The 14,121-nt window shown below is 44.3% G+C and overlaps 1 protein-coding gene across 34 annotated transcripts in view; it reads left to right on the top strand.

The window, feature by feature from the left end:
* KCNMA1 (potassium calcium-activated channel subfamily M alpha 1) overlaps positions 1-14,121 on the top strand; it is a 733,580-nt gene that overhangs the window by 433,437 nt on the left and 286,022 nt on the right. For all 34 annotated transcript variants that reach the window (XM_043596657.1, XM_043596656.1, XM_043596650.1 and 31 more), the window contains exon 5: positions 109-220. In XM_043596657.1, coding sequence (XP_043452592.1) covers positions 109-220 — 112 coding nt within the window. The remainder of the gene's footprint in view (positions 1-108; positions 221-14,121) is intronic.

Raw genomic sequence — 14,121 nt, 5'->3', positions numbered from 1 at the left:
CCCTCCAGGCCCCCATGAAAACCCAAAACATAGCCTTTGGCAAAAGAACATAGTTAGAATGCCAGCATCATGCTTCTCATTTTTTTGTCTCCTTTTCTCTTTCCCCAGTTTATTGCAGCCAACGATAAGCTGTGGTTCTGGCTGGAAGTGAACTCTGTGGTAGATTTCTTCACGGTTCCCCCAGTGTTTGTGTCTGTGTACTTAAACAGAAGTTGGCTTGGTAAGTCAGTCTCTCCTCCTTTCTTCTTACTGGTTCCCGAACTGTGGTGGATCAGAGGCCTGGGCTGTCCCCACGGAAAGAAAGTTTTGTGTGAATGTGCACAACTCTTGGAGTTTGGGGGTTAGTGAGGACAGTTCTCTTCAGAGCACTAGCCCAGGAGGATTCGCGCAGTGAGTGCTTCAGGTAAGGCAGTTTTCTCATTGTTGAAGCCTACGGGTCACACTGTCACAGCCAGGACCTCTGCCTTCGTGCTTCTGTCATTTTCATTCAGCCTGCAGTTAGAACTGGACAAAGAAGAGCCTGGTACGAGGCCAACTTTCCAAGTAACTGATTCAGGTGCCCCAGAAGGCCTGCCTGCCGAAGTTAGCTTCTGTCTGCTTCTCGGTTTTATGACAAATGGTTCCTGCCTGGTTTATCTAGAGCTAAGAGTTCCTCTGTGGGACAGCGTACAGGAAGGCATCTCGAGCCACTGTCTCCTTGAAGGAGGTGGAGCTCCCCTCCCGTGCTAAAGGAGGGGCTGTTGCAGGTGCTGTGTTCACATCTTACTTCCCGTATCTGCTCAACATGTCACTTCCTGTCTGTCCCTGGCAGGTGACTTCCTGCATTACGAGCAAGACAGTTTGGCAGGAGAAGTAGTTAGCTCGAGGATGGTCATGGCAGCCAGAGGCATAGAGAGACAGCCTTGAGCTTCTCTTTGTTGCACTGAATAATTCTCAGAATGTTTCTGCTGCCGTAGGTCTACTGGGGGAAAGGGAGGCTGAAACAGGATTCAGAGGACTATTTGTGCGTCCAATCTGTATTTTTAGAAATTTTTGGTGTTACCTCAATTTTTTTTCAAAGTAATAGAAATAAAACCTTGGATTGCAAGTAACCTGTTCTGCGAGTGTTCCGCAAGGCAAGCAAATATTTCTAAGAAATTTTAACTTGATAAACGAATGATGCCTTGCAATATGAGTCGTATGTGAGGCTGAATGTCACATGATCACAACTGAACCAACGGTTCTTGAAATTTGCTTTGATATACAAATGCTTTGGATTACAAGTGTGTTTCTGGAATGAATTATGCTCGCAAACCAAGGTTTTATGTATATTACATTCAGTATAAACATTTAAAGATGTATAAAGGAAATATCAATCATGTCTTCCCCGTTCTCACTGCCTTGTCCCTGGGATGCTCAATGTTCATAGACTTCCATATCTTTCCTTCATGCCCCATTGCTACAAACATGGATGTGTACATATATATGTTGTAGAGGAGGTGGTCTTTGTACAAATACGTGTGTCCATGACATTGCACTGGAATTTGGTTTTCTCACTAACAAATAAATGATGGACATCCCTTCAGCTCTGTAATAATTCATTTTATTAGAGTTACACAGAATTCTACAAATTGTTGTATTGCAGTTCATTTGGATACAGCCCTAATGATGGACCACCTGATTATTTTCTTTTTGCACTGTAAACAATGTTTTAATAAACACCCTCATCCACACATCTGTGCAATTTTATTTCTCTAGATGGTTCTAGGTTCCTGGAAGAGTAATTGCTGAATCAAAGCATGCATATATTTTAGTTTGTACAGAAATTGATGGTTCACTTTTCAGAAATGTTGTGTCAAGATATGCTTCCACTAGCAGTATGTTTTTGATGTCCTTGCTAGCACTGTGAATTTATTACATGCCTCATATCAAGTATTTAAAAAAAGAAGCACCCTTTGTATATGATGTATGCAATAATCACATACACACATATCTGTGTGTATCTATGTGTGTATATCCCATAAGGATTCTATTTTGGATGGATTTTCACATTAGAATTGTATTCATTCACTCAATGGAAAAGTCATCATCCTTGATTTGAGACCTGCTTGCTTAGATTGGGTTTTCCAGCCAGCTTGATGAAACCATCAGAGCCACTCACAAATCTGAGAAGTAACCTGAATATGTTCTGGTACTGAGGGTCCCAGCTACCTCAGCTTGACTGTTAACTGGCTTTGTGACCTGGGGAGCTCACTTTTCTTTCACTCAGCCTGTTGTTTATAATCTGTAAAATAAAGGTTAGGTTAGATGATTTCTCAGGTACTTTCAGCTCAGAATGTCTCTAGGATTCTTGCATTGTTCATGGGAGATTTGGCATCTAGGTTGTTGGGAAGGACTAGGAAATTGGTGAAATCAAACCATCAACATTCCTGAGTCAAAATTACATATGGGTTGCTAACTATGGTTCATCCTAGACCATCCTGTTGCAAAGAGTATACACACGCATGTGTGCACACACGCACACGCATGTACCCATGTACCCGTGAGCATGCACAGACCCTGAAAAACTCCGGACAGACAGAGAAAGAAGGAAGGGGAAGAGGAAAGAAGAGAGGAAGGGAGAGAGAAGGAGGGAGAGAGGGAGGGAGGGAGGAGGGAAAGGAATCTGCCTTCTCTTCCTGCCTTCTCTTCTCTTCTCTTCTAATTATTCTGTACGCTGGAACAACCACTTTGCTTCTGGACCCTCAGTTTTCCCTTCTGAAAAATGGGAGGTTTGGACTTAAATTATCATCTAGTCCCCACACTTCATGAGTTGGAATTTTATGTCAAGCTCCATTCTCTCTTGGTCCCTTGTGGTCCTAGGTGACTGAGGATAGTCCTTCATGACTGGTGGAGACACCCTCCTGTGCAGCGAGCAGATCTCACCCCAGGGTAAGGGTATAGAGCCAAGTCTCCTTGTGAGACTAAAAGCATCTTTGTGTCAGGAGAACTTGGATGTTTTAAAAATTCATGCCTTCTTGGGAATGATTTAATCCTGACTTTTGGCTTGGTGTTCTCATCTAGTGAAAAATCCACCAGAGTGAACAGGAAAAGGGGAAGAAAAAGAAAAAAGAAGAGAAATGAGATATACTTTTGCATCTGCTATGGTTTCTCTTCAAAAATTAAACCTTTAAAATGTGCTTCAATCGAACAGTATTTATTAATACCTACTATGTGCCAGGCACTTTTCCAGATGATTTGGAAACAACAGTGAATAAAATAGCATCCTACCCCATAATGTTGCAGTGAGGGAAGAACAGGAAAAAAATGAGCCTAGTAAATAGGCAAATTATACAGTGCGTTAGGAAGCATAAGTGTATTGAAACTGAAAACAGACCAACAAACTTTTGGGCTATAAAATCATAATAAAAATACCAACAACAAATAACCTTTCCCCCCTTGTAGGAGAAGGCATCCTTAATGAAATGCTTGTGGTTGTCAGCCCCTTGGGTGAGCTCCACCACTGGTCTTCCTGTTATGGAAGAGAATTCAGTAGAATAATATTTCAAGGAGGTTTCCGTGTCTGATTTAATACATGGGTTATTACATCGTGAAACAATTATTGTGCTGATGAGCTGCCAAATATAAAATGAACATTCCCATGAGGTATGGCTTATACAGTAGAAGGAATAATCCCATTAAACGGGGGGCATTTCAGGAAGTGCTACCCTCCTCCTGGAAAATGAAAGGGTGCTGCCTTTACTGGTTGAGGTTTGGCGTAAGCTGGGGAAAAGTGCAGTCTGTTCTATTTCTCCTGCACACACCTGCTGAGCTCTATGACACAGGGGGCTGCGCTATAGCTGGAGTCATGTGGGTGCAAAACAGAACAAGGACTATGACCCCCATCCTTACCTTTGCCAGAGCAAAATGCACACCACATTTGACTTCTTATCATAATGTATGGTTGCATATCATATAGTATTGTATTGGTTTACTTTATGTATGTATTATCTTAGTGCCTTTGATGGTGTATTGATAATAACAGCTAATTCCAGTTCTACCATGTGCTGGGAACTCTGATCAGCCCCTTACATATATGAACTCACTTACTTCTCAGAAAAGTCCTGTGAGCTGGGAGTTACTTTCCCCATTTTGCAGATAAGGAAACAGATTCAGTGACGATAGCTCTTGTCCCAGGTTGCGTAGCCTTGGAAGAGGTGGAAGGGGTGATTTGCCCCAGATTTGATCTGATTTTATGTCTGTATTCATGCTGTTCTTCTGCCTCCGTCCTTAGCCTCGAAAGATTGGGGGTTTTGAGGACTGCGTTGGGGCGACTGAGCTGATTTGGCTAATTTCTGTTGGCACTTCTCCATCTCTCCTTACTGAGAGAGATTCACTTCAGGCAGGCAGGGAGGGGAAGAGCTCTTATTTAAGAACACACGTCCTCATGACTCCTCATCCCCATCCCACTCGTCTTGCCCACCTTCAGTTTCTAGAGTTGTCACTAGGACCTGGGGAACACATAGAGCTTGTCTGGTGTCTCCCGAGTCCCAAGGTACCTTAGCACCTTGGGGATCAGATCTGTTCCACCTGAGAGAGAGGGAGAGACTAGAGGCTTCCACACATGCTGTCAATAGAGCAGAGTGGGTCAGAGCCAAGCTCTGGGCTACCACCTCAATTCACATCTTGGCTTGGCCAATGGGTCACCTTAAGCAAGGTTGTTTTACCTGTCTTAAACTCAGTTTTCCACCTGTCCAATGAATGGGCAGTACTCACCTCACAGGGTTGCAGAGGGGATTTTGTGAGGCAGTGTAAGGAAAATGCCATGTACCTAGGACGGGGTTCACGATGATCCCAGGCTTCTCTTTCTAACCTACCTATCATATTTTAAAGCACCAAGAAAGAAAACAAACCAGAATGGAACCAAAAATAAGGCAGCGGGATGTGAGGACATCCACGTTGGCAGGCAGCAAGTCTCTGCTTATTTTAATTCCTGTTCCCACACACACCAGCTTATTCATTTTTGTTTCTCTCACCAAATCCTTATCCTACCTCACTAAAATAAATGTACCTTGAAATGAGAGATGTATTTTATTTTGAGACTAGAATAACATGCTGAGGAGAGCTCTTCTGTCTGTCTCATTTTGGGGGGAACTCTATCCCCAAGGTAGGTCAACAGACTGTGCCTCCTTTGTGTATTTATTTATGTGGTTTCATTGAGGGTCATTTTGTGTAGTTAAAAGGAGAGAGGAGAGAAAAAATAATGATGCACTCACTGGCCACTCATCTCGCTAGCTTTTATTGAGTGATTACTGTGTATTCAGCACTGAGATGAGGGGACCATGTCTGGCCACCCTGTTTTCCTATGATCTCCAACACTGCCCCTCTTCTCTGATTAATGAAATCAGGGGATGGTAAGGAGCCCCAGGCCTTGAACCCAGGGTGGAAAAACTGTCAACTATAAACGTACCTGTTCCTCTAACCCATGTTAGACTTCAGCACCTCTGGAAAACACTGCTAGAAAATAGAGAACTCTGATAAAAAATAGAAAAATGAGTTAGTGCCCAGCCACAAGGCAATTAAAATGATTTAAGATATCTGCTTATAAATATATGCCCGGGCAGTACCTTTTTTGTGTCAAAAGGTGATAAAAACAGGATTTAAAAAAAAAAAAAAAAGTTCAGATCCTCAAAAACAACAACAAAAGGACAAAACGTAGTTCCTGTTTGAGACTGAGGTTTCAATCTAGTTTTAGAACCAAAATAAACACGCATGCAGCAACAGCAAGTAACACTGCCCGCTGTATAATTAAGTCCCAAATTGTCAGGTACAGGCTGTAAGGGCCGTGGGAGTTCACAGGAGAAAGAGCTTATGTGGGTGGAGGAACGCGAGGAGGCTTCTGCAAGGCACCAGCTCAGCCCGGCTTGCCGTGGTGGGTGAAACTGGGGAGCAGTGGCCCGCTTCGAAGGGGAGAGGAGACCAGCCTACCCTGTGCAGAGGATAGCAGGTGCCCACCAATGATAATGCCGTCCTAGAGAAGAAAGCACCCTTCCCTGCACCAGGCATCAGCCCCACAGCCCCGCAAGATGGATGTGTTTGTTTCCTCTTGCTACAGTAACAAGTGAGCACCACAAATGGCGGTGGCTTAACACAAGTTTCTTTCTTTTTTTTTAATGCTTTATTATTTATTTTTGAGAGAGAGACACAGAGAGAGAGAGCGAATGAGCATGAGTGGGTGAGGGGCAAAGAGAGAGGGAGAATCCGAAGCAGGCTCCAAGCTCTGTCAGCACAGAGCCCAATGCGGGGCTTGAACTCATGAACTGTTAAGATCATGACCTGAGCCAAAATCAGATGCTTAACCAACTGAGCCACCCAGGTGCCCCAACACAAGTTTACTTCTTACAGGTATGTAGATTAGAAGTCAGCTTGGGTCTCTCTGGACTAAGGGACAAGAGTCTTCAGGGCTGTGCTCCCTTCTGGAAGCTCAGAGGAATGTTCTCTTACCTTGCCTTTTCCATCTTTCGCAGACCACCCACACTCCTTGGCTTGGGGCCCCTTCCTCCATCTTCAAAGCCAGCAGCCCTGGGTTGAGTCCTCTTACCACGTCTCACTGATCTTGCCATCTGTCATCACCTTCCTCAGACTGTCTCTCTCCTGTCTCCTGCTCCTACTTCTAAGGACCCTTGTGATTATACTGGGGTCCTACATGGATAATCCAAGATACTTACCCCATATTAAGGTCAGCGGGTTAGTAACCTTAATTTGTCTGCTACTGTGATTACCTTTTGCCATGTAAATTACCATATGCCCAGGTTCTGAGGATTACCATGAATGTTTTGGGGGGGTGGGGTGGGCATTATTCTGCCCATCAAAAGCGGTATTATTATTAATACTCCTATTTTGCTGAAGAGGAAACTGAGGTTCAGAGAAGTTAAGTATCTTTCCCCGAATCATGGAGCCAGTGGCTCTGCACAGTCTTTTGGAGTCCAAAAGACTTAGTAGGCATTCTGGGCCCTCCACGCCCTTGCCTTGTCATATGTTTCTACCCTGTTATGGGAGGAGACCTTTGGGGAAATCTTGCTTGGAGCCTGAGAACTTCCCCCCTCTCCTCACTTCCACGTATTGTTTTTCTTCTTCTTCTTCTTCTTCTTCTTTTCTTGGGACCTGGTGAATTACTAAGCCGATATGCCTACTATTCATTATTCTTAAACATTTGCTCTGGTGGGGGGGGGGGAGCTTCCCATGTGGCTGCAGCAATTGAGGGGAACATGTTAGGTCTACATGCCCCCTGCTTAAAAGCTTCCTTTCCTTAGAATTCATGCTTTCTTGCTTTTTCTGGAGCTTATTTTAAAGAATGGAGAGAAACCAGAATTTTAGAATGCCAGATGAGGCGACAAGTTATGACGACGTGTTCCCAGGGAAAGCAGCGTGTGGAGTCACCTTTCCTCTCGTTATTCTCTCAGGGCACAGCTGCAGTCTTAGGAGGCTTTCCATTGCCCTCTACATCATAGGGTGTCTGGCCCCAGGGCCGCTCCCTTGCTTGAAGAATCCCACAACGGGTAAAGTGAGGTGCGGTTAATATCTAGCCTTCTGTTGACTGGCCTCTGCATTTGGTAAAAGTACTCAACAGTGAAATTCCTGTTTCCTGACATCAGGAATTTTCAGTGTATTGAAACTTAAAACAAAACAAAACAAAACCATAAAACCCCGAATATGATTTGGCCAGAAAGTAGAGGCAGCCCCTTGTGGGCAGCCCCAGGCACACAGACTTGACTCCCAGCCTCCCCTGCCCCTTACAATTCCTGCCAGGGGTCCACCAGGCTGCTAATTGCATCTACCCTGCTGTGTGTTCCCTCTGCTGAGGGCAGAGTGAGTTTCTGCCCCATCTCACTGGCTGGCATCCCTCTCCCTGTTAAGGCACAGCCCTAACTTCACCACCCATGTAAAGCCTTCCCATTTTTCCAGTTGGAATGAATTCCCTGACATTTTTCTCTTTTGCTCTTGCAATTAGTGCTATAAAAGCAGTATTATCATCTGTGTTATATTATCAGTTAGAATACAAATTCCATGATACCTTTGTGCAGGAACATTGACCGTCCTGTTTTTTTGCTGTGTCCTGGTGCCTGGAACAGTGCCTGGCACATAATTTGTGCTTGTTGAATGAATTAATGAATGAATGAATGAATGAGTGTGTTTTCTTTCAAGGATGATAATAATGAACAATTACTTGCTTATTAAAGGCAGACACTGGGCTCAGCATCTCATATACGTTATCTGAATTAATGTTCACAGCAGCCCAATGAGTAAATGCTATAGTCTGATTTTACAATTTAGAGAACTGAGGTTTGCGAGTTACGTAACTTTCTCAGGTAGTAAGTGTGGCTCCAGGACTCAGCCCAGTTCAATCTGATTTCTGAGCCCATGCTTTTAAAATTACTAGTCCAGTGGTTCTCAAGGTGTGGTTCCCATACCAGCAGCATCAGCACCACCTGAAAATTTGTTAGATATGCAGATTCTTAGAACCCAGCACAGACGCAATGAATCAAAAACTCCCAGAGTTTAATCTGACAATCTTTGTTTTGCACATCTTCCTGGCCACGCTGATATTCACCCAATTTTGAGAACCACTGTCCTAGGCTATTCTGGGATGCTTATACATTTGGCTGTCCACAAGAATCCCCCAGAAGGTTTTCAAAACTCATGATGTTCAGACCAAACCTCCAATCAATTAAATCAGAGTCTCTGGGTTGGGGGATATGACCCAGGTTCAGCATTTTTTAATGTTCTCCATTGCATCAAAAATGCAATAAGGTTGAGAACCATGTATATACATCTTCTAATTGTGAACGTTGAGTTAATTTCTCCCTAGAAGAGTGCTTCCTAGTCTTTATGTGCATGTGAAACCCTGGGAGGTCTTAGAATGCAGTTTCTGATTTGGGAAGTTTGGGCGGGACCAGATATTCTGCCTTTCTACATGTTTCCAGGTGAGGCTGGTATTTCTAGTCTGGGGACCGTATTCGAAGTAGCCAGGCTTTCTAGTCTGGACTGAAATGTCCAGTAAGGTAACCACTAACAACATTGGGCTACTTAAATGTAGACCAACCAAAATTAAATAAAATCTCAAAGCTCTGTTTCTCATTCATACTAGCTACATTTCAAGCATTTGCTAGCACCGTGTGGTTAGTGGCTGTGGTGTTGGACAGCACAAATGCAGAACATTGCCATCATCACAAGAATTCCACCTGATCACACTGCTCTAGAATGTGTCTTGTGAGAGAGGTGCCTTGGTGGCTCAGCCGGTTGAGCGTCCGACTTCAGCTCAGGTCAGGTCGTGATCTCACCATTCGTGACTTTTAGCCCCGCGTTGGACGCTGTGCTGACAGCTCAGAGCCTGGGGCCTGCTTTCGATTCTGTGTCTCTGTCTCTCTACCCCTCCTCTGCTCGTGCTCTGTCTCGCTCTCTCTCCTTCAGAAGTAAATAAACATTAACAATTTTTTTTAGACTGTGTCTTGTGATAGAACGTACCATGAATTTTTACTTTTTGTATGTCTGGGACACCCTTGTAAACCGTGGAAGCTTAACAAATGTTTACTGAAGTGATTTTTAATGAGAGGACTGATGTACAGATGTACACCATCGAAGTGAGACTCCCCACCACCCTACCCAGATTACATTATTTAAGGCCTCAGTAGGCAACAACCGCACAAAAGAGGCTCTGGGCCTGGCTCCAGCTCCAGCTTCTTCCCCGGGACTCTACTGCTGCATTTTGAAATGGCCTTCTGGGCTCTGAAAGGAAAGGTCTCTGGTGCCCCCTACAGGACTGTCTTGGACTTTGCTGGATCAGAGTGAGATTAAGTAGGCTGGAGGAGGGTAGATAAATTGGCTCAAAGTCAGTGGATACTTGGCAGTTAGTCAGAGGTAAGGATAGGCTCACTTTGCATTCCCACAAGGTGTTTGACATCTAATAACTTGACTTGAGTCAGCCGCTATGACCATAAACTCCCCATTCTTCCCCCCACCACCCCAAGGGGTCTCCTGGTCCCATTGCCCAGGGTCTAGAAGGAAGGGCCTTTGAGAACCACCAGAGGTGACCTGAGGCAGTTGGACACAGATGCTCTAAAACCCAAAGCCTTCTATGTAAACCCTTCCCTGTAGTTAGTGGTTTAATTTAAAATAATAACAATAAAAGAAAAGTGTGGCTTCCCTTTTGGGGGCCAGATGTCTTTAGAGATGGAGAAAGAGAGAGAAGAAGTATGTGCTCTAAAAGAGAAGGTGCTTCCGTAACTAGGGTAGTGTTGGATCTGTTCACATCTTACATCTTTACATGTGTGTATGTATATGTGTGTTTGTACATGTACAGGTACAATTTGTAATTATCCCAGGTAGTCTTCCAAACACCACTATGAAATAAGGATCATTTTTAGCCCCATTTTCCAGATGGGGAAACCAAGGCCTAGAGAGGTTCTGTAACTTGCCAAGAGTCATATAGTGAATAAGTGGCAGAGCCAGGCTTTGGAGCCAGGCACTCTACCTCCAAGGTTTATGTTCCTCAGTGGTCTATTATGCTAGCTTTCAAGCTATAAAATTAACTCGCCATTATAGTTTCACTTACAAAAAATTAATCTAACAGCCCTGTCTAATCAGAGCAAATACTGAGTGCAGCTTCCTCCCATTCCAGTCCCCTAAGAAAAGGTGAAAAGCCCCCTAAACAGAAAGTTCTTTGGTACTCCTAGGTAAGAAAGGAAATTTAGAAGAAAAATAACCCAATCCATTTTTTTTTAAAAAAACTGAGTTAATACAATTTCTATAACTTAGTAGCCTCCAAACTACTTTTGGTTTTGGCCTTAAAACACCTTTTCCCCTTTTCCCCAGCCCCCTTTTTCTGAACCTCTTGGTTTATTCTATACAAGTAGCCAAATAAATAAAACCAATCTATGTTACCACCATTGGTCCATCTTGAAATAGTGTCAGGTTAGAGTTTATGGGCTGTACTGTTTGCCTGAGCTATTTTGGGGTGGAGAGGGCTATTAAGTGGTGCCATGCGCCTTGGGAAAAGCATTGGGACTGCATTGCTATTGTGTGGCAAGAGCAATGAACTCACTGAGTTCCGTCCCTTTGACTGGGCTCTGAAGGAAGGCAGCCCCAGCAAAGTGGCACGCAGAAAGTTTAGATGTGTTTCAGGGAGCTAATTGCTGCTCTGGTAGCTGCTCTGGCTGAAACTGCTTCTAGAGAAATTATTCCTCTGTAAGAGATTTCCGACTGTATTCCCTTGATATTGCTTTGTCAGGGCATGCTTTAAATAAGATGCCCTCTGTAGGTAGCAGGGATTCTAAATCCTCATTGACGTGTACAGCTCTGCTATATGCCAAATTGGAAATAACATCTCAAAATGAATGTCTTCAAGGAACAAATTCAGCAGTAGGTTTTCATAGATGCCAAAACCTCTCCAGATGGCTGTACTTCATCTGGGGTATTATTGGAACAGCCTTCTCAAGCAACCTAAATCTCTAGGACTGGACGTATATTTACCTTTGCATCATCTTGAAAAAATAGATGCCTTGATTCTTCTCGATGAGATAGGGCCGTGATGGATCGACTTGGCTGGCAGACCAGGTAGGGAGAAAGTGGACACGGGAAGCAGCTCTGAGACGCTATTGCCAGACCTCCTCCCTCCCTGCGGGACAGAGCCTCTCAGTTCCCTTTTCTGGAGAATGATAGAGCCTGACTCCTCTCCACCCCCAGGATAATTTATTCTAGCAAACACTCTTTCCCAGTCATCCTACCTGCAGACACCTAGATGCCCCAGCCTGGACCCGGGCCTGCTGGCAAAAGTAAGGGCAGATGACAGGTGGTGAGCAAAGCTCCATTTTTCATGAGCCACTTTGTATTACCAGAAATAAAAATCAAATACCGGTTTGACGACACTTTGCTCTCAAGTAACAACTGCTCAATTCAACTTCTGTCTTTAAGGCCAGATAAGAATTTAGCAACCCACCTCACAGAGGGTACCGCTCATTTATTATTTCCTGGGTGGATTGCAGAACTTTTCCACAGCCAGACCAGGGGCAGAACAAATTCGTCCTTTTTGTCAAAACTCATTCTCACAATCTTTGCCTTTCATATTCTCACGCGGCCTCCCTTTCTACCTCTCTCGGTGAATTTCTTCCCTGTGGTCACCAAACAGCTTACTCACCAGCCACCCCGATCCCCGCTGCAGATATGCCCCAACTCCATGACTCTGGTAGAACCCAGCCCCTGACTAACAACTGATGCTCATCCGTCCTCTGTGCTCACCTGAACGCAGCCAGTTACGATCTCGCCCCTTCTGAAACCGCCATCATCTGAATCATTCATGGCCTCCCTTCCAAAGTTGACTATATTTTTTATAAGTCATGTATAAAGTATTTTTATAAGTCCATGTTCTGGCTGATGAACTAGATCAGAAACTGGAAAAGCTGGCCCATTGCCTGTTTTCCTAAAGTTTTATTAGGACATAGCCACACCTACTTATTTACATCTTATCTTGGGCAGTGAGCCAGAGATCTAGGGTCCCCAAAGCCTAAAATCTTCACTATCTGGCTCTTTATTGAAAGTATGTGATGTGATCCCTGCTCTAGAATAACAGCTATGTTATGTATTCCTTTACATTCCACTAACTGTTTGCCACAGTGTTTTGCACGTGGTCCCTACTGATCGGTTTTGATAAACTGGGCATAAACTTTCCTCTGAAATCAGTAAGAAATGTAATAGTAATAAAGTAACATCCTATTTCTGCCCATGCTATTGCTTTTATTTCTAGAGCTACCTAGTATTGTGCAGCAGGTGTTGGACTTTGCTCTTTATCTGCATGTCTCATTTGATCCTCCCAACAGCCCTAGATAAGAGACCTTGGAGCTCTGAGAGGTGAGCTGTCTCCTTTGCTGTGTGACTTCAGCAAGGATTCAAACTCGGGTCTTTGTGATCTAAGAGCCCGAGCTTTTCATTCCTGCTAGGTACTCCCGGTCCAGCCCTAGCCCCTCCAGGTGCTTGCTCCCTGCACACCTCACTCACCTTCTCTGAATCTCGGTTCTAGTGAAGAGACTCCATTAAATGCCACCATTGTTACTGCTATTATCATCCTCATTCATTCATTCCACAGATCTTAAAACAAATACACGTGTTAGTTGCTGTACAGGGCTTGGTGTTTAGACTGTGAGTGAGGTATCTTTCCCCTGCTGTGGGAAGGGCAAGTCTATAAACCCTGGCTTGTAAACCCAGATGTTTCCAGGGATGGGAAGGTAACAGATGAGTGAAGCCTGCCAGATGAAGGCTATCTCTAGCTAGGGAGTGAATTTCCCCCTTAAAACGTTAGCAGCTGATCATGTTTGGCAGATTCTTGCTATGTAGACACAGCCTCAGTGTCCAGTAGGGCCTTCTCCTCTCCTTTCCTCCCCCCCCTCCCCCTCCCCTCCTCCTCCTCCTCCTCCTCCTCCTCCTCCTCCTCCTCGAGAACAGTTATCTTTGGCCACAGTGACTTGCCCTTTAAAAACTGGTCTAGGCTGCAATATTATCTCTCTGCTTGGGACACAGAAATTCTTCTCTATAGGAAACAGTCATACTAGACTGTTTTCCCACTTACCACATCTATTGTCCAGCATCCTTACAAAGACTATGTATGTCCTGACATCGGCTGACAACACTAAACAGGTTACAGCAGATTCACCAATAAATATCCATAATGTGGTGGGTGAGTATCTTAGGCGACTTAAAACACTTAACTTGAGTTTGCAAACTGGGACAGAAATCCCTTTTCCAATGTTCTTGCATTTGGAGCAAAGTGCACGTTGTCTCAGGACTTCTCATTCCTATTTTTGGTTTTTGTTCATTTTGAGCAATAGCCTTTGCTTACTACCCACCCTACTCCCTTAGTAAAAGCGCTTCTAGTCTGGTGGAGAGGAGGGATCCAGTGCAAGCACGAAGGGATCTGAGGGAAACCCAGGTGTCACACGTTTTTTCCCTACAGTGACCTGCCCCAAATGTCTATTCTCTTGGCCCTCAGAGACTCTCTCCAGTCCCTCACTGTAGCAGGACCGCGTTTTCTAGGCCACGGTTGTGAAAAGATTTGTTGTGTGGTTCTGCCCCCTAGTGGGATAAATTAGGAATGAAACACACAGAAGCTTCTGT

The sequence above is a fragment of the Prionailurus bengalensis genome, chromosome D2, assembly GCF_016509475.1.
Source record: "Prionailurus bengalensis isolate Pbe53 chromosome D2, Fcat_Pben_1.1_paternal_pri, whole genome shotgun sequence".
Lineage (NCBI taxonomy): Eukaryota > Metazoa > Chordata > Mammalia > Carnivora > Felidae > Prionailurus > Prionailurus bengalensis.
The sequence above is the reverse complement of the archived record's forward strand: the minus strand, read 5'-3'. Positions and strand labels throughout refer to the sequence as shown.